The sequence below is a fragment of the Scyliorhinus torazame genome, chromosome 18, assembly GCF_047496885.1.
Source record: "Scyliorhinus torazame isolate Kashiwa2021f chromosome 18, sScyTor2.1, whole genome shotgun sequence".
NCBI classification, from domain to species: Eukaryota; Metazoa; Chordata; class Chondrichthyes; order Carcharhiniformes; family Scyliorhinidae; genus Scyliorhinus; species Scyliorhinus torazame.
Window position 1 is genome coordinate 156,751,527 of NC_092724.1, and position 26,155 is coordinate 156,777,681.

General features: G+C 42.4%; 1 protein-coding gene across 11 annotated transcripts in view; it reads right to left on the minus strand.

Annotated features, from left to right (window-relative positions):
- Positions 1 to 26,155, minus strand: part of bptf (bromodomain PHD finger transcription factor) — a 194,879-nt gene that overhangs the window by 123,090 nt on the left and 45,634 nt on the right. For all 11 annotated transcript variants that reach the window (XM_072483721.1, XM_072483720.1, XM_072483722.1 and 8 more), the window contains exons 4-6: positions 15,783 to 15,863; positions 4,251 to 4,466; positions 2,830 to 3,039 (exon numbers count right to left, since the gene is read on the minus strand). In XM_072483721.1, the coding sequence (XP_072339822.1) occupies positions 2,830 to 3,039; positions 4,251 to 4,466; positions 15,783 to 15,863 (507 nt within the window). The remainder of the gene's footprint in view (positions 1 to 2,829; positions 3,040 to 4,250; positions 4,467 to 15,782; positions 15,864 to 26,155) is intronic.

The window sequence follows — 26,155 nt, forward strand, 5'->3', positions numbered from 1 at the left end:
TCTGAAATGCTGCATGCAAAAATAAATGAAATCATTCAATCAAGAAAAAATATGGGGCACAAAGAGAATGAGATAGTCCAATGCCACATGCATCATGCAGTAAATTTAAAATTATGCAATCATAGACAGCAAGATGCTTTAATCACAGATTTGTGCATTAAAGAGCAAGTAAGTTTTAAATGTTTACAGTCACATAAACTCTTCTAATGTGCACACAAAGAGTATCTCTTTAGTGGATGGGCAGCAAGGTGGAGTTGAGATAGATCAGTTGTTATCTTGCTGAATGGTGCAAAATACATCCTTAAGTTTGGTAATCTTGTAATAGAAAACAAGTAATAAAGGTTGTAATGACAAATTACTTCAACGAGGAGCTGTGAAATGGTTGCCTGTGTCACCCTTTTTTTTTTTAAATTTAGAGTACCCAATTCATTTTTTCCAATAAGGGGCAATTTAGCATGGCCAATCTACCTACCCTGCACATCTTTGGGTTATGGGGGCGAGACCCACACAAACACGGGGAGAACTGTGTCACCCTATTAACATGCTTACAGAATAGTTTGAAGTGGGTTCCTGCCCATGATTTGCTACACACTCAGTGAGCTTAAATGAATGAGGGGACTAGTACCAAAAATGGAAATTGCACAACTGCTTGAATTCAAAAAATGTCTATTCATTAGGGAACATAATTAAAAGCAATCTTTTAAAAAATTAAATTTCCAATTAAGGGGCAATTTAGCGTGGCCAATCCACCTAACCTGCACATATTTGGGTTGTGGGGGTGAGACCCACACAGACACGGGGAGAATGTGCAAACTCCACACGAACAGTGACCCGGGGCCAGAATCGAACCTGGGTCCTCGGTGCCGTGAGGCAGCAGTGCTAACCACTGTGCCACCGTGCTGCCCCTAAAGTTTCAGAATCTTACAAAACATTTCATAATTCAACCCAAAACATGATTAATTTTTTTCTTCGTATTATCGAAGGCAAATAGAAATAGTTCCAGTGTCTCAAGTCTTGTACCAGAGTTCCAACCTCTGGTATTATCCTGCCAAGTCTACTGTAAGCTCTCTAGGTATTTCAATGTCCTTTATATAAAAGAGCAAGCACACAAAACCATGCTCACTATGATCTAACCATAAATACATCATGACCTAATTGCCCTTCCTCTTCATGCTCCCATTTAGAAAACCCAATACTGCTAACCTTTTAGAAAAAAAAGTTCTGCATTTGCCCAAAGCAAAACGCTCCCAATGTCTAAAATAGCTTCCATATACATTGGGACAATCGTACACTAAATTTCTTCTTAGTCAGATAAATCACAAGGATGACTCGTGAGACAAGTGGAGACATTTATACTGGCACAATAAGTGGTGTTCATCTGAGGGATGTTATTGGGTCAGAGTTTTATCATTGCACCAGAGAAAGGGTGCTTTATTGAATGACATCTGGCCAATGAACGCTAATGCAGGGCAAAAACGTTTTAGTATTAAAAGCAATTTATTTACAAGTACTAACTTCAAACAGAAATTTTGTCAAAAAGAAATGTGAACAGTATTCATGCTTAAAACATACAGCAAATAAAAAGGAACATTAATGGTCTTGAAATTGTGCCGTGAAACTTATTTTGCAGGTAAAAACACAGCACCAAATAGTGACACAAGCAAGACACGTGCAATGCTCTTTGTCGCTAAGTGAAATGGTGTAATGCTCTGCTACATGGGTGTTTCCAAAATAGGTTACAAAACAACATTTCTCGTACAATAACCACAAGATAATATTTTTATTTTATTCCCCATTTCTCATTTCTGGATTAAGCATTTATATATAGACATACTAACCAGATTAGAATGTGTATTTTACATATCAAGTATAAAGCGAGATTAAAATAAGCAACAAATGAAACTTACAAGAAATTTGAAATGCATTTCAATTGGAAAGGACAGCTGCTGAATATGATTAATGAATATGAACTAAATTAAAATCTCATGGACAAATTAAGTCATTTGGGGTTCATTTGATAGGATATATCTGCAAAATATTTTCCCTCCTTCGGGGACCACTGCTCTACAGATCAATAAATCTAATTAAAAATTATAACAATACATATGCACAATACATCCTCCACCCTGCACCAAAAACATGTGGAAAAAAGTGAGAGAGATGCCAAGTGTACAACACAAAAAGACCAAATGAAAATAATAATTATGCTCTCTCAATGATTCAACCCATTGTCTAGACTAGTATTCGGATATACAAACCAGCTATGGACCTTATCTGCAGTTAGCAGACTTCAGCTAGGCTGACAATGGGAGTAACACAACCAGCCTCAGTGCCCCTGACCTGGTCAGAGGGATTGTTAATTACTGGTCCTGCTTCTGTCCAATATCCAGTTTGAAGTTGCACATGGGCACACTGGGTGAGGATATCTCTGCATATACGATTAAAGGATAAAATCTAAGCTTAAATGAAGAAAAATATAAATAAGCTACAATCCAAAATGCAATCAAATCACTTAAGATACATCTTAAGAATTTTTTTTCTCCATAAAATAAAACTCAAAACTTCAGAGTGATATTATACCAAAAAATACAGATTATATTAAGTTTCAACTGAAAGTTAGAAGAGGTCAGTAAATTATGATTTGTACTACTAGCTTATTAATGAATAGGTTTATAAACAGCCAGAAAAAACTGCCTGCAATAGGAACATGGAACATGAATACAGAAAAATAAAAATTGACTGATGAATAATTCCAAAGATGTCATTCATTTAGAATAAGATTGAGAAAAGAACTGCTCCCCCCGAGATATTGTGAGTCACTTTCTGTACCTGTTCTATCCAGGGGGAGCTGTACTGATTCGACTGCCAATTTCTTCTCCTCCGTCAGCTTCTCAGCTTCAGGGTGTGCCAGCTCTCTCGCTCCAGTGTCCTTTGATGGGCAATGCTTAGTTTCTTCTGCAGAAGCATTTTGGCTGTTGCCATCACTCTTCAATGTCTCTGAATTTTCAGAGCTACAGTTATCGGCACTAGGTGTGGGGTCTATAGCAAAACGCAGAACACAAGCACTACCTTTTGAATAAGTCCCTGACTATGTGTGAGGAAATGTCCAAGACATTCTGCAAATCAGTCACATTGTTTGAAAACATCAAAATTGAGAAACAGCACTCATTTCACATCTTTAAACACAAGAAGGCAAACATATTTTTGCAATGTTTATAAGAAATAGCACCTCCAGCTCAAATATGAAAGGAGTTTTCACATGACATTTTTATTTCAAAGCTAAAACTGCTCCTCAGAGCAGATGCGAGCACAGGAGTTTCCCCAAAGGCAACAGTTTGAAATCTTTCCCAACACTAGGAATTTTTAACATGTTCACACCCAACCAGCTGTTTCCTTCAAACATGTACAACCCAATGCCACAATCACGGTTTTGAATTTTGTTTCCTATTCATAGAGAGCAAGCAATGTTATCATCCAGCTTGTTTAGTCCATTGCTACCAACTCACGCTAGATTAATTGACACCAATTGCATACAGGTTAAAGTTGTGCTCTGTGTCTTCTACTCGCAATGCACCCCATTAAATGATTTCTACTGCCATCACCACAATCACGGAGGAACATGGAAACACAAAATGCTCTCTCCAAACACAAGGGTTGGGAGGACAAAATAAATAAATCAATAACTGCTGCATGCCTTTTCCCTTCTCACCCGATCCCACAACTCAAGTGAACATACTTATGAACACAAGTACCATAATGCTTCTTAAAATTCTATAGTTCCCATCTAGTTCCACCACAGCATCAAAAACATAACTCAATGGTACAGAAAATGAGTCTTAGTCTTCATACTAAGTAAATTAAAATAAAATCAACTTCAAATCCAGTGCCTCTGCTGGGATTTGAATTTCAATCCATAACAATTACACAAAGTTTCTATCTTCACTGCTCTAAATAATCTTAGAACCGACTGATGCAAACAGAGCATAGATTGTTCAAAAGAATTTAGTGCTGCAACTCTTGTTCCATATATGTGATCCACATCTAACTTCAGTACCACAGCTCTCTAGCCTAGCTAAAAATTACCATTATGGACATCAGAGTGAACACTGCCCAGATGATATTTGAAACCCAGTCTAGTTTTAAGATTAACAGGAACAAAGTGTCTCTGTTGCATGCAATCAATTAAAACTGTGGTGACACTAGCTGATGGTTAACAGAGTAAGAATTCACAGTGGGTAAACACCATTTACCTTCTGTGCCCTTTTCCTGAAGGTTTTCTTCAGTCTCTTTGCTATCCTTGTCCTTCTCTTCAGTTTGCTCTTCTGATGCTTCATTATTTTTCTCAATCTCCATCTGGCCATTATCCTCATTTTCTCTCTTGGCCTTTTCTGCTTGTTCTGCTGCCTTTTGCTTAACTTCCTCCATCTCTGCTTCTTGTTTTGCCTTCTGGTGCTCCAAAATTTCCTCTGAGGAATAGAATGGAGATTTCCTTTAGACCTGGACTAGCTGTGCTATTTTGTTTGGCATTAAAAACCAAGTGCGTGTTTCCAAACAAATACCCAACACTAACAACCCATATCGGACTGATTTGATGCAAGTTGAGCATCATTCAATGGCGTTGACCTGTGTAAAAAGTCTGCTTTTAGAGCTCGCCAAGGTCTGTCAGCGTATGTACAGACTGCAAAGGGGGGAATAACATACAAAACCACATCAATTTGAGAAGACAGTACTTATCTTTTCAGTCAGCAAGGAATACTTTGTTGAAGATAGCTCACAAATGTTTCAGTTTTTTGATTCAATTGAACATTTACTCAGTATCTTTCTAAAAACAGCATATCAAGTCTATAGAAACAGTTGTTACTTCTCTTTCCAAACCCAATGGTGAGCAAGGCAGATTTTCTTCTATTCCCATAGCAAAGTTTTTCCAGGAACAGGTCGCTAACCTATCGCCAGAGGCTTCTAGCAGGACGGGCATCGCTCTGCATCAAGCATGGCTGACCAGGAGTCTCTCCCTCTCTTACTGCCTGCACGTGGAGTGTGCTGGAAGGACTTTGCAGGTTGATACTCAACCTGTTCAACTGTATTATGAACTCACCTTCCTTGGTTATCAAGTCCTAGGGTGGGAATCAAACCCAGATATTCTGGTTCTGAAGCAGAAATGCGACCCATTGTTCATGGAAATAGTTACTAAATAATAATTAATTAATTGGAAATTTTAAGTTCATTAGCTGCAGGTTAAATTATTTTGGAAAGTGAGTCAGAGCTCAACAGTGCAGCACTTGTAATTGGTAAATCATAGACAACAGCACAGGTTTAGGAACACTGCCTTCTCGGGACAATGCTGTGCCTTATTGGAAAAACTAGGTTCAGTGCCTCACATTCTGAGTTTCCAACCTCACCCATTCCACGGGATACAGGAGAGAAGAGAAAGGGAGAGGAGACCAACACTATAGAAAAAGAGGGAGGCATCCTGAGCTGCTTATACATTAATTACAATTACTTGGTTCAAAACCAGTAGTCAGGGAACGAGCCACTACTTGAGAAATATTTGAAAGGGTACTTGAAAGGATTTGAAAGGGGCTGGTTTAGCACAGTGGGCTAAACAGCCGGCTTGTAACGCAGAACAAGACCAGCAGCGCGGGTTAAATTCCCGTACCGGCCTCCTCCCCGAACAGGCACCGGAATGTGGCAACTAGTGGCTTTTCACAGTAACTTCATTGAAGCCTACTTGTGACGAAAAGCGATTATTATTAATTAAAATATAAATGGGACTTTGAGTACAATAAAAACAAAATAATCGAAGCCAGATGTAAAACATCCCAGAATAGTGAGGGAAGCTGAAGAGGAAAGATGTAGTAATAATTGTTTCCTAAAACAAAATTGAGAAACGGAAATTCATTGCGTCAAAGGATCGTTAAGACAAATGTTGCGCCCTTATTGACAATAAAAAGGAATAAGGCAGGAAATCATGGGCCAGTTAGTCTAACCCTGGTTATGGGGGAACATCTAGAACACACAATAAAGTGAAAAGATTTAGAGTGGCATTTATTGATCAGAGTCAATCGGAATGGATTTGTAAAAAGCAGGTGGTGCCGACGTTTTGATGCAATTAGGGTCTTGATAAAGGAAATGCAACATAGGTTGTACTATGTGACTGAGGTGTCATTTCACAGGTGTGTAAAAAGAATCAAGTCACATTATCCAAGTTAATACAGCCATATGGATAGATTGATGGTTTGAGGGACAGAAAGCAGAGAATAGGGGTTAATTATTTTTTGCTTTTTAAAATTATGTGCCAGAGATCTCCAATGAGACATCTTGCTTTTCATTTGAATAGGGACACAAGTGGAATATGAATATTGCACTCTAGACCGACTGTAGGGGAGAATGCAGGTGGGCTGGATGACAGACAGATAAGCATAGTCAGTAAATCATGCAGAGAAATGTTTAGTAGTATATTTTGTGGAAATAGTTCACTGAAGCAAGTATATCCAAGTCACTTAACAGAATGCTAGACGAAAAAGTCATTAAGAGTCCAGATGAAGTTGAATTTGTACAATATACTGGTTGGACCAAAACTGGATTATTATTAGGCGAGTACAGAAGCAGAAAGGGCGAGATATTTAATAATAATAATCTTTATTGTCACGAGTAGGCTTACATTAACACTGCAATGAAGTTATTGTGAAAATCCCCCAGTCGCCACACTCCAGCGCCTGTCCGGGTACACCGAGGGAGAATTCAGAATGTCCAAATTACCCAACAGCACATCTTTCGGGACTTGTGGGTGGGAGGAAACTGAGCACCCAATAGAAACCGGGGCAGATGATGCAGTGGAGGTGACGGCATGGACAAGAGGAAGATTTCCCACAGAAAGCATCCTATCTGGCTGCATCACAGCCTGGTATGGCAATTGCTCGGCCCAGGACCGCAGGAAACTTCAGAGAGTCGTGAACACCACCCAGTCCATCACACGAACCTGCCTCCCATCCATTGACTCCATCTACACCTCCCTCTGCCTGGGGAAAGCGGGCAGCTTAATCAAAGACCCCTCCCACCCGGCTTACTCACTCTTCCAACTTCTTCCATTGGGCAGGAGATACAGAAGTCTGAGAACACGCACGAACAGACTCAAAAACAGCTTCTTCCCCACTATTACCAGACTCCTAAATGACCCTCTTATGGACTGACCTCATTAACACTACACCCTGTATGCTTCATCCGATACCGGTGCTTATGTAGTTACATTGTATACCTTGTGTTGCCCTATTATGTATTTTCTTTTATTCCCTTTTCTTCCCATGTACTTAATGATCTGCTTGCAGAAAAATACTTTTCACTGTACCTCGGTACACGTGACAATAAACAAATCCAAGATTTCTGGGAAGCCTGGCGATACGGAGAACGAAGGTGGGAACTGTAAAGAGGAATATTTAATGAGCAGTGTATGTAGAGGGCACTGTGATGAGCTGCTAAAATGCAAAGAAAAAGCGCCTTGGGGCTAGAAAGGCTGAAGTAGTATTTTAGGAATGCAGCTGATGCCCACAATTGCTGATGCCCCCAGGCTAAGCAGCATGGAGGAAGTCAAACCACAACAGTAACAAATTAGCCAAAAAATCAATTAGATCAGTCAAATGCAATCTGCCGGCTCCCCTTAATTAACTCAAACCTCTCCAAGTTCCGGTTCATTTTCCCCCCCCCCATTATTGTGACTAAAACCTTACCACCACCGACGTTAAACTGACCAGCATGTAGTTACTTGGACTGCCCTTGCACCCTTTCTTGAACAAAGGTTTCAAACTTGCCCCTCTCTAATCTTCTTCTGCTTCCAACCTTCCAGGGAAGATTGGAACATGATGATAAGCCCTTGTGCCATCTCGTCCCTTCCATTTGTAACTTGAGATTCAAGCAATTCAGACCAGATCCTTATCCACTGTAAGCAGAGCCAGCCTTTCCAGTACATCCTGCCCAACAATTTTCACCCCCATCCATTACCTCTACCATCTCCGCTTTTACCAATATTTGGTCAGCATTCTTTTCCTTAGTAATTACTGATGCTAAGTGTTCATTGGGTATTCAAGCCATGCCCAGAGCCTCAATACAACTCTTTGATCCAAATAGGTCCTACCTGGTCTCTTGCTCCCCACTTACAATTTACATGTAGATAGAAGATTTTTGGGTTACTTATATGTTAATTGTCATTCTGTTCTCACTGCCAATCTTATCTTCACCTTCACTTCCCCTCTCAACTTATTGTATTTGGCCTGGTTGTTGTTCGAAGAATTCACCGGAAATGCATCATACATCCTCTCTTTGTTATTTCATCACATTCTCTATTTTCCTGACGTTCCATTAAATTTAGCGCTCTTCCAATTTAGAGGTTCTACTTCAAATTGTTCCTTGCAGCTTTTCACCACTAATCTAAGCCTTTTGAAACCTCATCTACAGGCCAATTGCAGGTACTTTTATTGAAGATACATTTTACTTATTATTAAAAAAGATCAAGGAATATTTTGTAATGTGGAAAGCCAAGATGTTAGCATACATCTCCATTCTTTAACAACCTGGATATTTACGTTGACGGCTATGGAAACATACGTTGAATTCACAGAGCCGAAACTCACTTTCAAGATTTGTACACCGTGATTATTCACTAGTGATGTAGTATTTATTCCAGTTAAACACCCGGACATAACTACATTCCAGACCCTCCAATAAGGAATGCATTGCAGCAGACTTGCATGTGCCTAATACGGAGTATGGGAGAAAATCTTTAACTTGAAACGGCTCTACCTTTCTACATGGTGTGACAGCCACCTGTAAAAAAAAAATACTGCTATCGACATTATTTGCTATGCGTGTGCAGAAGATTTTACATGGAAGTTTCAATCCATCAAGGATATTACTTTTCCGAAAGCAATACTATCCTTGCAGTGTGTGATATTTATTGAACTCTTCACTACTAGTTCATTACCAGGACAGCTCCATAGATGCTTTTAAAAAAAAGGGTAGGTGAGCCATATAAACTAGAAGTTCCCACTTCTCTTCCCAAACCTGTGCAGTAGAAGTATAACTGGCCTTAAGCACTACAGCAAAAGTTGTTCTCATTTGTGATCAATATCAGAAACTCTTGTTGGACTATGCTTCTGAGATGTAGGACGAGGACAGGATTTGCCGAGACTATTTTGCAGTTCAATAACATTCAAACTCATTACCAAAGTTTACATGTGAATAATGAATAACAAGTTAGGCAAGATACCGGAGGGCTGTTACTGGTCATACATTGTGCCTCAGCAAAGAAAGCAACACATGAAGAATTGAAACTGAAATTGATAGGGCAAATAATTGAGTGTTTATAAAGGTCTGTACAGTTTTGAGTTTCTTGACCAAAAGATTAAACCCCCAAAGCATTATAATTCAGGATGCAGACAACGGAGCTCAGTTTAAAGCAAAACACAAATGTTATTAACCTAACAAGCACACCAGAGTTCTGTAATTACAAACAGTTAATTCCACTCGGAAGAACAACGGTCATTATACCACTCCGATGAGCCATTACATAAGTTCTTCTTTCAATTCAGAGTCCACAAAATGCAAATACCAGTTCTTTTTTTTTGTAAAAATCGTACTGTGAACTGTAATGCAAGGAAAAATACTTGTGGAACGCTCAACATCATAAATATCCAACAAGTAGATGAACCAAAATGTATTTCCATGCTCAAGCATGGATACTGCACTAAGATACTGGAGGATCCAAGATATTTCACCTCTCTGTAAGATAATAAGTAAATGTGATCTTATAAATACTGTAATATTAAACGGTTTCTAAGAGGCAAATTACGAAGACATATATGCTGCCTTGTTGCTTTGAAATTGTAAAAGTGGGCAGCACATCAGTGACATTTCCAACCACTGATTTAATTTAAACATGCGGCACTTTTAACATCAAGATAAATGAGCTGACCTACAAAATGTTTGTTCAGTTACGATTTTATTTCTCAGCTATCCCTTCAACCAGGATATTTAGTGACTATTTTCCAAGATCGAATCCAAAAAGGTCAGGACAGCTGAGCACCAATTTGGTCCACAGAACCAATTGGAGAATGATGATAATTCGGTCTCAGTTTTGCTCTCTTCAGGTAGAGACAGTTAAATCTAGCTAGGATGAGTTAATGTTTTATCACTGTTGTTCTAAGGATAACCTATTTTTCTCAAAATGATGAACTCTCGCTAATACCATTTGGTGAGGGATGTTGATTCACAAGCAGTTACCAGTGTATTGCAATGCAACAGAGGAAACATCAGGGTTAAGAATTTTAAGACAGTACATCGATGGACTTAGTTTGCATATTTTTGTTTTATGCTTGTAAATGTAAGTGCACAGCTTGACTAGTCCCATTACTACGCAGGTCACACCATTTTTTTTTTCACTCAACAAAATAGCCAATTGTTTACCTTCCCTGTTGTTAACCAGAATAAGAGAGACATATTTATTGAAAGAAGCCTTGGTACAGACTTCTTAGTTTATTACAACCCAGTCTTGCCAAACAGAAAGGCAAAGTTTATTTACATTCAGTATGAAATAGGGATTACTCTTTTGAGATACCCCAATTTTCAGTCACATTCACACACCACTCACGTGAGGAATTTTGCCATTTGACCCTTTGGGCCAGCTCTGCCATTCATGATCATCAAATTGAATACCTTGATCCTGCCTCTCCCCCGCCCATGTCCCTCGATCCCTTTCGCCCCAAGAGCTATACGGTAGCACAGTGGTTAGCACTGTTGCTTCACAGCACCAGGATCCCAGGTTCGATTCCCAGCTTGGGTCACTGTCCGTGCGGAGTCTACACATTCTCCCAGTGTCTGCGTGGGTTTCCTCCAGGTGTTCCTCCCACAAGTCCCGAAAGACGTGCATGTTGGGTGAATTGGACATTCTGAATTCTCCCTCAGTGTGCCCGAACAGGCGCCAGAGTGTGGCGACTAGGGGATTTTCATTGTAACTTCATTGCAGTGTTAATGTAAGCCTACTTGTGACAATAATAAAGATCATTATTATAATTCCTTCTTGAAATCACACAATGTTTTGGCCTCAACTACTTTCCGTGGTAGTGAATTCCACAGATTCACCACTGTCTGGGTGAAGAAATTTCTCCTCACCTCAGCCCTAAAAAGGTTTACCCCTTATCCTCAAACCATGACCTCTAGTTCTGGACTCTCCCACCATCAGGAGCATTCTTTCTGAATCTACCCCATCTAATCCTGTTAGAATTTTATACATTTCTATGAGATCCCCTCTCACTCTGCTAAACTCTAATGAATATAATCATAACCGACTTAATCGCTCCTCGTATGACAGTCCCGCCATACCAAGAATCAGCTTGGTAAACTTTTGCTGCACTCGCTCCAAGAAATCCTTCCTCAGATAAGGACACCAAAGCTGCACACAATACTCCAGGTGTGGCCTCACCAAAGCCTCATACAATTGCAGTAAAGCATCCCCATTCCTGCACTCAAATCCTCTCGCTATGAGGGCCAACATACCATTTGCCTGCTTTACTCCCTGCTGTACCTGTGCGCTTACTTTCAGAGACAAATGCACGAGGACATCAAGGTCTTGCTGACTATCCACCTCTCTCAATTTACACCCATTCAAATAATAATCTACCTTCCTATTTTTGGTACCGAAGTGGATAAACTCACATTTAACTACATTATTCTGCATCTACCATGCAAATGCCAACACATTCAGCCTGTCCAACGCTGAAGCATCTCTGCATCCTCCTCACAGGTCATCTTCCCACTAAACTTTGTATCACCTGCAAATTTGGAGACAATATATTTAGTTCCCTCGTCCAAATCATTGGGGGCAGCACGGTAGCATTGTGGATAGCACAATTGCTTCACAGCTCCATGGTCCCAGGTTCGATTCCGGCTTGGATCACTGTCTGTGTGGAGTCTGCACATCCTCCCAGTGTGTGCGTGGGTTTCCTCCGGGTGCTCCGGTTTTCTCCCACAGTCCAAAGATGTGCAGGTTAGGTGGATTGGCCATGATAAATTGCCCTTAGTGTCCAAAATTGCCCTTAGTGTTGGGTGGGGTTACTGGGTTATGGGGATTGGGTGGCGGTGTTGACCTTGGGTAGGTGCTCTTTCCAAGAGCCGGTGCAGACTCGATGGGCCGAATGGCCTCCTTCTGCACTGCAAATTCTATGATAATCTATGATTAATATATAATGTGAGCAACTGGGGTACTAGCACAGATCCCTTTGGTCACTGCCTGCCAAATCGAAAAAGACTTATTTATTCCAAGTCTTTGCTTCCTGTCTGCTAACCAGCTTTTTATCCATCTCAAGACACTACTTCCAATCCCATGCGCTTTAACTTTACATGGTAATCTATGAAAGACCTTGTTCAGCCTTCTGAAGTCTAAATAAACCACATCCACCAATTCTCTCTGGTTAACTACTAGTTACAGCTTCAAAGAATTCCAGTAGATTGACTGAGCATGATTTCCCTTTTGTAAATCCATGCTGACTTGATCTGATTATGCCACTGCTTTCTAATGCTGTACTATGAAATCCTTGACAATGGTCTCTAGCAACCTCCCTACCAACATTAGGCTCATTGCTCTGTAGTTCAGTTTTCCCTCTACCTCCCTTTTTGAATGCTAGGCTTACATTAGCTATCCTCCAATCTGTACCAATCATCCCAGAGTCCAAAGAATTTTCGAAAATGGCCACCAATGGATTTATTTCTCGGGGCATTTCCTCAAATACTCAGGGATGACGATCATCAGGCCCTGGAGCCTTATCCACCTTCAATTCCATTAAACTCCCCCAAACTATTATATCTACTAATACTGATTTCCTTCAGCTCCTCACTAAAACTTGGTGTTACTCAGAACATCCGGTATGCTTTCTTGTTTTCCTTTGTGAAGACAGAAGCAAAGTACAAATTTAGTTCCTCAGCCATTTCTTTGTCACCCGTTATGAATTCCCCTGTTTCTGACTCGGGGCCTACACTTGTTTTTGTCAATCTTTTTCTCTTTACATACCTTTTAAATTTTTGCAGTCAGCTTTTATGTTCCCCGCTAGCTTACTTTCATACTCTATTTTCCCCTTCTTAATCAACCCCTTGGTCTGCCTCTGCTGAATTTTGAACCGCTCCCAATCCTCAGGTCTATTACTTTTTCTTGCAAATTTGTATGCTTCTTCTTTGAATCTAATATCATCTCTAATTTCCCTTGTAAGCCATGGTTTGGCCACAGTTCCCTTTCCACTCTTGTGCCAAATAGGAATAAATAACTTTTGGAGTTCACCTATTTGTCCCTCGAATGCCTGACATTGCCTGTCCAATGTCCGTCCTTTCAGTAATGTTTCCAAGTCCATCATAGACAATTCATGCCTCATACCATTGTAGTTACCTATAGTAAAATTCAGGACCCTGGTCTCAGAATCAACTACCTCACTATCCACCTTGACAAAGAATATGCGTGAATCATATTATTTTCCCTCATTTCAAAAAGGTTCTCTCACAACTGGATTGCCAACTAATCCTTTCTCATTGCACAATACCCAGTCCAAGATGGCCATTCCTTTGTTGGTTACTCAACGTATTGGTCCACAAGACGATCCTGTATACACTCCAGAAATTCCTCCTCGGGTCACTCCATATGGAGTTTGCACATTCTTCCAGTGTCAGCGTGGGTCTCACCCCCACAACCCAAAAAGATGCGCAGGGTAGGTGAATTGGCCATGTTAAATTGTCCGTTAATTGGTCAAAAAAAACTAATTGAGTACACTAAATTTATTTTTTTTTTTAATTAAAAAACTAATTTACATTTTTTTTAAATATAGTTTTCTATGAGATTCATCCCTCATTCTTCTAAACGCCAGCAGATATAGTCCTAACTGACTCACTCTTTCATCATACTTCAGTCCCACCAGCCCAGTCCGGTAAACCTTCTCTGCATTCCCTCTAGATTCATTCCCTCTATAGCAAGAACATCCTTCCTCAGATAAGGTGGTCAAAACTGCACACAACATTCCAGGTGTGGTCTCACTAGGCTCTGAATAATTGCAGCAAGACGTCCCTTCTGCTCCTGTACTCAAAACCTCTTGCTATGAAGGCCAACACACCATTTGCCTTCTTTACCACATGTCATGCTTACTTTCAGCAACTAGTATACAAGGGCACTCAGATCTTGTTGCACATTTCCCTCTCTCAATCTGTAGCAATTGAGGTAATAACTTACCTTCCTGTTTTTGCTACCAAAGTGGATAACCTCATATTTATCCACATTATACTGCATCTGCCAAACATTAGCCCACTCACTCAACTTGTCCAAATCACATGGAAGGAACTCTGCATCCTCCTCACAGCTTTGTGTCACTTGCAAATTTGGAGATATTACTTTTAGTTTCCTCATCTAAATCATTATGTTGTGAATAGCTGCAGTCCTCTGATCCCAAGAACAGCTCAGAGGCTGAGAATTCTGCAGGAAATAATTCACCTCCCAACTCCCCAAAGCCATCTAAAGCACAAGCCAAGAATGTGGTGGAATACTCTGCACTCGCCTGGATGAGGGTTACTCCAACAGCAACTAGGACAAAGCATCCCGCTTGATCAGCAACTCATTCACCAACACAGAGCATTCACACCCTCCACCCCCAGCACACCGTGTACACTGTCTAGAAGACACAAGTTCCACCCAAATCACATACCAACCTGATTTAGCAATACTGCAGAAAGGCTATATTATTCCAGGTCAAAACTCTGGAAGTCTCTTCCCAACAGCACTGTGGTCATACCTCCACCCAGGGACTGCAGCAGTTCATCAAGATAGCTCATCAGTGCCTTCTCAAGAGCAATTAAGCTTGGGCAACACCAGCGATACCCAAATCCCATGAACGGATATGAAAACAATGTGTACGGATCTGGTGAAGGTCGTTTCTTTGATTTCCTCAGTTACTTCCATTGTCTTTTGGGCATTTATAACTCACCTCCACAAAGCTTAGGTGGAGGTCCTCGCTCACCTCCACAAAGCTTAAGTGGATGTCTTCCACTGAGCTCAGTTATGGATCAATTGGTGGCACTCTCACCTGAATGAGAAGGTTGTAGTTCAAGCCGTACTTCAGAAACAGGAGGACTGAAATTTAGGCTGACACGCCAATGCAGCTCTGAAGGAACCCTGCACTGTCAGAGGTGACATCTTTTGGATGAGATATTAAACAGAGAGCCCATCTATCCTGTAAAAAAGAGTCAATGCCACTGATTTTCTCCCCGTTCAAGGTCATTTACGAAGGTTTTCCCCTATCTTCTGGTCAATATTTATCCCTCAATCAACCTCACTGAAACAGGTTATCTAATAATTTGTCACTGCCGTTTGCAGAAGTTTGTTGTGCAAACTAGCTGCCATGTTTCCTATAATACAGCAGTGATGACCATTCAAAAACTGCTTCATTGGCTCTGAAGCACTTTAAGACATGAAATTTGTGATATAAATGCAAGCCCTTTTGTAAAAAAACTGAAACAGTCTTTCCCCAACACTGCCCAGTTATCTGGCAGGCATGCTGATGCAAGTCTCACTCTTGCCAAACACCTTTGCTCTCTTGGCCTCCACTCAACCTCAACAAAACTTAAGTCACTCTTTGATGATTTACCTTGGAAAATCACTACATTCATTCTATGGCACATGCCCAAAAGAGCTCCTACTGAATTACTGATCATGCTGAAGTAACCAACCCATTGCCCTCGAGATTAGTTTGTAGAGTGTTGCCTACCGCCTTGTTGAGTAGGAGCTTGTTTCAGAGTTCCCACAACCTGCAATCCTCCCCAGCCTGGCTCCGTGGAGTCCCCATTTCCTAAATGAACATGAAAGGGGAGAAAAGAAAACGATTGAAGGAAAAACAAACTGGAAAACAAAAATAAATCAATTGGGGGAGGGGGACTGAGATGAGGAGCAGTAGGATGCTGAGAATATAAACTTGAACAAACAAAATATGGGGGAAAATGAACAAAACTGAAAGAAAACGCAAGCAAAGATGCCGATTCATGAATAAATGAAGTGGAAAAAGCCCTTAATGCCGAGCTAACCTACATGCAGGCTCCACGCGAGTGAACTTTGGGCCAATCTGCAACATACTTTCATTAATCCTTCAAGACAATCCTCGAATGGTTACTTTTGTCCTTTAAATTCTATCAATATTTTCAGTTACAGTAGAGATTGACTAACATTCCACCTTTAATTTTAACTGAAGGCAAACAACCAATTTCTTAAAAGATGACAAAGTATTTTCAATTTAAATTCTAGGTCAGTGTTAGAACCCGCATGAGACACACTGGGTTGGAGCAATCAGTCTCCCAGTGAGTCTTGCCGAATATTGTAGCCACCTAAAATGGCTGATTCCCAATTAATTTGGCCAAATCCCGGTATAAAATGGCTAACCGAAAAGGCTGATGGGAAAAGCAGCCAACAGGACACAAACGGACAGCTGCAGACAGAATAGCGTATTCGGCTCTGGGGAAGTCGGCCCAGATCGATACCTGCGACTATTAGCAGCACATCAACACAGGCATCTGCAGTTTAATCGGCTATCCCCAGGAACAATTGCAACATATTAGCAATTGAATGCCGGGCCAGACCTCTCGGTGCCTGCAGTGGCCGAAACAAAGACAGATGAACGACCACCCCCCCGATCGAGGAATCGCCCCATTATTGGAGCATATCGAACCCAGTGATTGGGAACAAATCCAATCACTTGGGACTCAGGGTCAAGGGCCGCCCCGAGAGGCGGGAAGCCCCTGGGCCCTATAAATTGAGGGGCCAAGTTCAGAGCTCGCTCTCTCTCCCTTCTTCTCCTGCTCGCAACCTTCGCAAGAACATCGACCAGAAACTGTAAGTTTGACTCCAGCGATTGCTACCCGATAGAGACTCCTAAGCCATCGACCCGTATCAGCCTTTTGAATCCCGCAGGCCAGACCCAATTCGATAAACCATTCGTTTCCCTGACCTGGTGGGCGATCCCCAAAAGTTAAGTATTGGCCAGTAGTGGTAGGTTTTGATATAGACAGTAGGATTATTGTGTAAGTATTTATTGCTGTACATAATAAATGACCGTTGATTTCAATCTTACTAAGCGGTGTGCTGACTTATTAATCATAACTCGAGCTTGAACCACGTGGCGGTATCCGAAAGATACCTGGCGACTCGTGAGCAAAGGTGACATAATCAGAGCTAATAAAACTAAGGCTAATAAGAGTAACGGTGTATATACCACAGGGCAAGAGTTATATCTGGGGGAAAGGCAATTATGATGCGATGAGGCAAAACTTAGGATACATCGGATGGAGAGGAAAACTGCAGGATTTGGGCACAATAGAAATGTGGAGCTTGTTCAAAGAACAGCTACTGTGTGTCCTTGATAAGTATGTACCTGTCAGGCAGGGAGGAAGTGGTCGAGCGAGGGAACCGTGGTTTACTAAAGCAGTCAAAACATTTGTCAAGAGGAAGGAGGCGGCTGATGTAAAGATGAGACATGAAGGTTCAGTTAGGGCCCTCGAGAGCTACAAGTTAGCTAGGAAGGACCTAAAGAGAGAGCTAAGATGGGCCAGGAGGGGACGTGAGAAGTCTTTGGCAGGTAGGATCAAGGATAACCCTAAAGCTTTCTATAGATATGTCAGGAATAAAAGAATGACTAGGGTAAGAGTAGGGCCAGTCAAGGACAGTAGTGGGAAGTTGTGCGTGAAGTCCGAGGAGATTGGAGAGGTGCTCAATGAGTATTTTTCGTCAGTATTCACACAGGAAAAAGACAATGTTGTCGAGGAGAATACGGAGATTCAGGCTACTAGACTAGAAGGGCTTGAGGTTCATAAGGAGGAGGTGTTAGCAATTCTGGAAAGTGTGAAAATAGATAAGTCCCCTGGGCCGGATGGGATTTATCCTAGGATTCTCTGGGAAGCTAGGGAGGAGATTGCTGAGCCTTTGGCTTTGATCTTTAAGTCATCTTTGTCTACAGGAATATTGCCAGAAGACTGGAGGATAGCAAATGTTGTCCCCTTGTTCAAGAAGGGGAGTAGAAACAACCCCGGTAACTATAGACCAGTGAGCCTTACTTCTGTTGTGGGCAGTCTTGGAAAGGTTAAGAGATAGGATGTATAATCATCTGGAAAGGAGTAATTTGATTAGAGATAGTCAACATGGTTTTCTGAAGGGTAGGTCGTGCCTCACAAACCTTATTGAGTTCTTTGAGAAGGTGACCAAACAGGTGGACGAGGGTAAGGCAGTTGATGTGGTGTATATGGATTTTAGTAAAGCGTTTGATAAGGTTCCCCACGGTAGGTTATTGCAGAAAATACAGAGGCATGGGATTCAGGGTGATTTAGCAGTTTGGATCAGAAATTGGCTAGCTGCAAGAAGACAAAGGGTGGTGGTTGATGGGAAATGTTCAGACTGGAGTCCAGTTACTAGTGGTGTACCACAAGGATCTGTTTTGGGGCCACTGCCGTTTGTCATTTTTATAAATGACCTGGAGGAGGGCATAGAAGGATGGGTGAGTAAATTTGCAGATGACACTAAAGTCGGTGGAGTTGTGGACAGTGCAGAAGGGTGTTACAAGTTACAGAGGGACATAGATAAGCTGCAGTGCTGGGCTGAGAGGTGGCAAATGGAGTTTAATGCAGAAAAGTGTGAGGTGATTCATTTTGGAAGGAATAACAGGAAGACAGAGTACTGGGTTAATGGTAAGATTCTTGGTAGTGTGGATGAGCAGAGAGATCTCGGTGTCCATGTATATAGATCCCTGAAAGTTGCCACCCAGGTTGAGAGGGTTCTGATGCGCAATCAATTGCACAAAGACGCAGATTGGGTACAACTGTGGCTTTATTGCAGTCAGATGCGTGGCCTCCTGCTGCAGCTGGCGAAATGGCAGGGCAATGGAGGTCACGCATATTTATACAGATCTTAGTGGGCGGAGCCAACCGGCAGGGGCTACCGGCGAACCTGTCGTGCAGGTCTTACCTTACATCCCCTAATACAGTGGTTCACCACAGGTTGTTAAGAAGGTGTACAGTGTGTTAGCTTTTATTGGTAGAGGGATTGAGTTTCGGAGCCATGAGGTCATGTTGCAGCTGTACAAAGCTTTGGTGCGGCCGCATTTGGAGTATTGCGTGCAATTCTGGTCGCCGCATTATAGGAAGGATGTGGAAGCATTGGAAAGGGTGCAGAGGAGATTTACCAGAATGTTGCCTGATATGGAGGGAAGATCTTATGAGGAAAGGCTGAGGGACTTGAGGCTGTTTTCGTTAAAGAGAAGGTTAAGAGGTGGCTTAATTGAGGCATACAAGATGATCAGAGGATTAGTTAGGGTGGACAGTGAGAGCCTTTTTCCTCGGATGGTGATGTCTAGCACGAGGGGATGTAGCTTTAAATTGAGGGGAGATAGATATAGGACAGATGTCAGAGGTAGGTTCTTTACTCAGAATAGTAAGGGCGTGGAATGCCCTGCCTGCAACAGTAGTGCTCGCCAACACTAAGGGCATTTAAATGGTCATTGGATAAACATATGGATGGGACTAGTGTAGATGGGCTTTAGAGTGGTTTCACAGGTTGGCGCAACATCGAGGGCCGAAGGGCCTGTACTGCGCTGTAATGTTCTATGTTCTATACCCACGCAAACACGGGGAGAATGTGCAAACTCCACACGGAGAGTGACCCAGAGTCGGGATCGAACCTGGGACCTCGGCGCCGTGAGGCAGCAGGGCTAACCCACTGCGCCACCGTGCTGCCCTGAGATATTCTCTTTTGAATCCATGTTTTAAAAGTAACTACTGCTCACAGGACACTTGGCCATCCAAAGCCAAATTAAAATCGGGCCTGGTTTATATCAGGATCAGACGTTGAGTACACAATGTCTAGCAGACAGACCTCCAGATAATGAGTGAATACTTTTCTCCTTTAATGTTCAATTATGATACAGTTTGATTCAATCCACAATGGCACTCAATGTGACGTTTACGGCATAATTTAAAATGCGATAAGCCACCTTAGCTAAACTGCTCGAGAAAGGACGGAACTGTCTTAATTGGCACAGGTTCCTTATGAGAATTCTCCAACTCAAATCTCATTTAAAGCTGCATTTGGTCTCACAAATGAGGTAGTCAACTTACACCAAAACGTAAAAATTAAAAACTTAGCAATATCTATTACTTATGGGATTTAACAGCTCAGTTGAGTACAAGACCAATCCTTCAGTTGTGGCTCAGTTGACAGTATTCTCATTCTAGTTAAAAAGTCATGGGTTGGGACTTCCGGTGGCGGCTATTAAGGAGTAAGTCGCACAATTGGTGTCTCCCGCTTGGGTCGGACTTTTGGAACTTTCTCTCTCCCCCCCCCCCCGATTTTTTTTACCGGACTGGATTTGAAAAATTGATGACAGAGGCAATTGTGAACTGAATTCCCACATCGATGCATGGAGAGGAGGACTAGGAGTGCTCGCAAAGGCAGAAACAGAAGAACAGAGAAGGCTTGGGCTGAAGTTGCACCGGGACGAGGCATGGCAGAGGGCCTCTGGCTTGTCGACCCAGCGGTCAATGGAGCAGCTGATGCAAGTTATCCAGGAGGGCTTCGCCAAGCAGAAGCAGGACTGCTTGGATCCAATTAAAGAGGCAATTGCAAGGCTGGAGCTTAGATTGGATGCTCAAGATCGTGTGATCTAGAAAGTAGAGAAGGCGCTGGCTGACCAGGAGGAACATCAAATTGCAGTGGAGTTGGAGGTGGAGATGCTGAGAGACCAGCAGAAAAGGCTCCTGGAGAAGGTGGAGGACACAGAGAACAGGTCCTGCCGGCAGAACTTGAGAATCGTTGGGCACCCGGAGGGGTCCGAAGGAGTGGACGCTGGGGCATACATGGCGGGCATGTTTGAGAAGCTGCTGGGGGATGAGACATTCCCCCGACCCTTGGAGGTGGACAGGGCTCACACAGCGCTCGCGAGGAAGCCGCGAATGGGAGACACCCCACCCAGAGGGCAAAGCTGGCGAGATTCCACAGGTATTTGGATAAGAAGCGTATTTTACCGTGGGCCAGGCAGACACGGAGCTGTAAATGGGACAACAGTATCCTGCGGATCTATCAGGACCCGAGTGTGGAGGTGGCCAGGAGAAGAGCGGGGTTTAACCAGAGAAGGTCGACCCTTTTTAAGAAAAAGGTGAAGTTCGGGCTGTTGTATCCGGCCCGTCTCTGGGTCACATACGAGTAGCAACATTTTTATTTTGAGTCGCCTGAGCAAGCGTTGGACTTCGCGAAGGAAAGGACTGGTGTCGGACTGAGAACTTTGATGCAATGTTTTATTTTCAAAAAAGTTTCTCGTTTGGCCGACGTTATTTGTAATGCCTTCTGTATTGATCTAGGGCCAGTTGCAGAGCTGAGTGAGTTAAAGTTTGCATTTGCACTGTTGGGGGTGGAGGTGTGTTTATATAGATGCTGGATCTTCTTGCTTGATCTTTTCTTTGTTTAACTGGGGTTTTTTTTTCTCTGTCGGGCAATTGTGTTTGGATTGTTTTTCATTTGAATATGGGGGGGGCGGGGGGTCAATAGGTGGGAGAATGTCTGGCGCCAGGGGTGAGGGCCACCAAGCTAGCTGGGCGGGCTAGCTTACGGAAGGGTAGTGAGGGGTGAGCAGATGTTAGGCTTATCAAAGTGATGGATTTACATTACTATTTATCCGATCCCCAACTGCCTTAGAGAAGGTGGCGCTGCACCACCTTCTTGAACTATTGCAATCCACCTGGAGTAGGTACTTCCACAGTGCTGTGGTGGAGGGAGCTGAAGGATTTTAACCCAACGACAGTGAAGGAACTGGAAAACATTTTTCCAAGTCAAAATGGTTTGACTCTTGGAAGGGAACTTGCACATGATGGTGTTCACATGTATCTGCTACCCTTGTTCATCCAGGGTAGTAGAGGTCATCCAGGGTGGTAGAGGTCACAGGTTTGGAATGCTATCAAAGGAGCTTTGATGAGTTGTTGCAGTGCATCTTGTAGATAGGAGACACAGCTGCCAAAGTCTGATGTTGCTGCTTATGGGCAGAGTGCTTCAGTACCCGAGTTGTAAACAGCACCGAACACATCAGCAAACAACCACATTTCTGGCCTATTGAGCCTAGGGGAAACTCCATTAGCGATGACCTGGTGCTGAGATTGGCCTTCAACAACTACCATCTTTCTTTGTGCTTGGTATGACTTCAACCACTGATTTCAACTTTACTCTGTCTCCTTGGTATCACTCCCAGTCAAATGCTGCCCGTCAAGTGCAGTCACTCTCACCTTTGGAATTCAGCTCTTTTGTTCAAGTTTGGACCAAAGCTGTAACGATGTCTGGAGCAGAGTGACACTGGTGGTACCCAACCTGAGCTGCTGACTAAGTGCTACTTGATAGCATCGTCAAGGACATCTTCCATCACTTTACTCTTGATTGGGATGGGATGATAATCTGCCAGATTCTATTTGTTCAGCTTTTCTTTGGACAGAACATACTTGGGCAAGTTTCCATATTATTGGGTAAATGCCAGTCAGGCCCATTACCATGTGGTTTCCACTGCCTTTAGTCATATCTTGATAGCACTGTGAGTTAATCTCTTATTGGTTATTTCAACCCCCATTAGGCCTAGTCTGGCAGAAATGTCCTTCAGAACTCTGCCATCCTCTTATCGTGGTGCTACCAAGCCACTCTTGATGATGTCCCTTGCCCGTCAAGTGCAGTCACTCTCACCTTTGGAATTCAGCTCTTTTGTTCAAGTTTGGACCAAAGCTGTAACGATGTCTGGAGCAGAGTGACACTGGTGGAACCCGAGCTGAAGGTACCCTCCATGCAGGGTACATTCTATGGCCTTTCTGCACTCGGTGCTTCTTCCAAGTGGTGTTCAAAATAGAGGACCACCAAATAATCAGATGAACTGTTGGTGATAATCAACAAGGGTTTTCCGTGTCCATGCTTGACGATGCCATGAAACTTCATGGGGCTTGGAATCAATTTTTGAGGACTTCGAAGGCCCTGACTATATCCCACTGTGCTACCACCTTTGGGGGCCTCTCCTGCCAGTAAGAGACAGCACACCCAGGGATCATGATGAATGAGTCTGGGAATGAGTCTGGGACATCGACTGTAAGATATGTTTTAATCAGTGGCTATGGATCAGTCCGTAGGCAGTTCTCTCAATTTTGGCACAAGTCTCCAGATGTTAGTGATGAGAATCTAGCAGGATTGACTGGGCAGCGCGCGTCTTTGTCATTTTGTATAGCTTTTCACGGACTTAGTTTGAACATAGCCCAGATTGGCATCAAGAATTTCCCAGTTCCTTGCAATTTAGAGCAGCTTAAAACAGTTATGTTTGAACAAACTTTCTTAATCCAGGAATTGAGTGATGGCCGGCTAATGAAACAACTGCAACCATGGAACAGCAGGGGGAGCTCCTGATACTGGCCTTAAAGTATTTCCTGCAGCAGTCGAGAGAGAGTTTACAACACACCTGCCCAATTCTATGCTTGAACTGAGAGATTTTAAAGTGCTGAATATGCCAAAAGGGTGAAGCAATGACATTCATCTTAAATAATTTACTTTGTTCCATCACCCACCCCAAGTTAACAGAACCTATTTTTACACAAATCATTTTAGTATATGTATCATCTTCTGAAGTCAATTATTTCTTGATAGCACAGGTACAAGATAAATGAAGGGCAGAAACACAAACTTGGAGCAAGACAATGAATATTTAGGAAATTATAAATACAAATTTAACCCGAGTTATGCAACACCTATAAAAAAAAATTTCTTTGATTATCCAGCTTTTTTTTTCCAATTAAGGGGCATTTTAGAGTGGCAAATTCACCAACCCTGCACATCTTTGGGTTGTGGGGGTGAGACCCACACAGGCACGGGGAGAACGCGCAAACTCCACACGGATGGTGACCCGAGGCCGGGATCGAACCCAGGTCGTCGGCGTCATGAGGTAGCAGTGCTAACCACTGTGCCACGATGCCAGCCATGCAACAGCTTTTATGCTATGGTGCTCCGCTAAACTGGTGGACTTTTTCAAATGTCGCCTGAATCATCATTTGTTTCAAATCAATCTTAAGTTAGTAAAACTGACACGAGTAACTCTGTTGAAACCATGCCATCTTCAAATCAACATAATTTGGGTCCCTTTTTGGGGTTGGGGAAACGGATATTAAGATAATTGTTTAAAAGATTGATCAGTTTGAGTGCTGTAATAATAAATATGGCTATTAAAATGTGTATTTTGTACATTTCCCAAACATTACTGTCCATCTATGCAATATATAATATACATGCATTTACAATAACTGCAACGGAAGGATCAGCAGAATAGAAAAGATACCCAAATATTTACATTTCACTGTCTGCCTTCATTGATCCCATACTTGTGCAACCATTTCCTCCAGCAATCACTCTTAGCTGCTGTTTCCACTTTACAATCTCTTTACACACTAGATGACTAGTCAAATGACTTCATACCTACTGATATCCCAATGGCGCTGCATGTCCGAAGACATTTATTTCACCTAGACTAGTGCCAAGACTAACTGGCATGCAGCAGCATTATTGCTACAACAGGCAAAACAGGTTTTAAGATTGCAATTAAGAGTTTTTTGGGCCATGCGACCAGGAAAAAAAAAAACTGAGCTGGCAGCACAGTTAGACGAGCTAACAAGCTGCGCAGTGGAAAAGGAGGACATATATTTCCGCACAACCTCCCCCACAATGGCCTCCATGAGGGGAATCATTGCATAGCATTATTTAAGGATAGGGACGATGGAGAGGGGAAGGACAAGAGATGAATGGTGACTGATCAAGTGTTTGTGTGTGGGAGAAAAGGAAAAGTATCTCAGGAAGACAACACTATAAGTCTTGTTACAATGGTCATTGGCGAAGGCCTGTAGAGATCTTTTGCTTGCTTTCTCAGTAAATAGAATGCGACTTGGAACAGGAGATAAAAAAGCATCCAAACAGATTTAAATAAGGCCAACCATAGTCATCCACTTCAAACTGCTGGACATTAATCATAAATATGAGGCTGTTTTGCACTAACTTACATTGTTTTGTAGAATTGAAGAAAACTACAGTATTTTGTCACATAGTACAATCCTGAATCAACCATTAGAATAGCCAAAAGAGGAAACAAATTTATGCATCGCAAACATCAATACTATACATTTTTTAAAATGTATTAATATGTGCATAGGTCTACTAAACAGTGCTGACTAAAGTAAGAGTTGCAAAACACTAAAGTAAGCAAAGACAACATTGATTATCGTAGAATTCATCATAGAATTTACAGTGCAGAAGGAGGCCATTCCGCCCATCGAGTCTGCACCGGCTCTTCGAAAGAGCACCTACCCAAGGTGCATACCTCCACCCTATCCCCATAACCCAGTAACCCCACCCAACACTAAGGGCAATTTTGGACACGAAGGGCAATTTAGCATGGCCAATCCACCTAACCTGCACATCTTTGGACTGTGGGAGGAAACCCATGCACACACGGGGAGGATGTGCAGACTCCGCACAGACAGTGACCCAAGCCGGAATCGAACCTGGGCCCCTGGAGCTGTGAAGCAATTGTGCTATCCACAATGCTACCGTGCTGCCCTTAGGCATTAAAATGCTGAAGCATAACAGCTGCACAATTTGGAGCTGAAATAAGTTCAGATACTGATTAAATAAGATTTTTTAAAAGATGCAACAATCCCAAGAGCATCAATCGGCTGACTGCATATCAAGAAATATGGATCTGAAACAGGAGAAAATTCTAGCCATCTTGGAAGGGTCAACATCGGAGAAGGCTTGAACAATTTGAGCCACTCTGAAGAAGGGTGTCCAGCTGAAACATGGTTATTCAGCAACTCCTGCTGAGTCTGTGAATTTGTTGGTACTGAGTCACTGAACAGCTTGATGGCACTCTGTGAATGGCCACACAGGGCAGGTACAGAGAGCAATTCAACACCAATGAAGCTGCAGCCAAAAAATGTCTAAAGTTTTAAAAATGCATGTTTTATGAAAATAGTCGCTTGCACGCAGCAAAATTAATTTTGGAACGAGGCTATCGACCCTCGATTTATTTTCTGGAGTGCTGTTGTGATA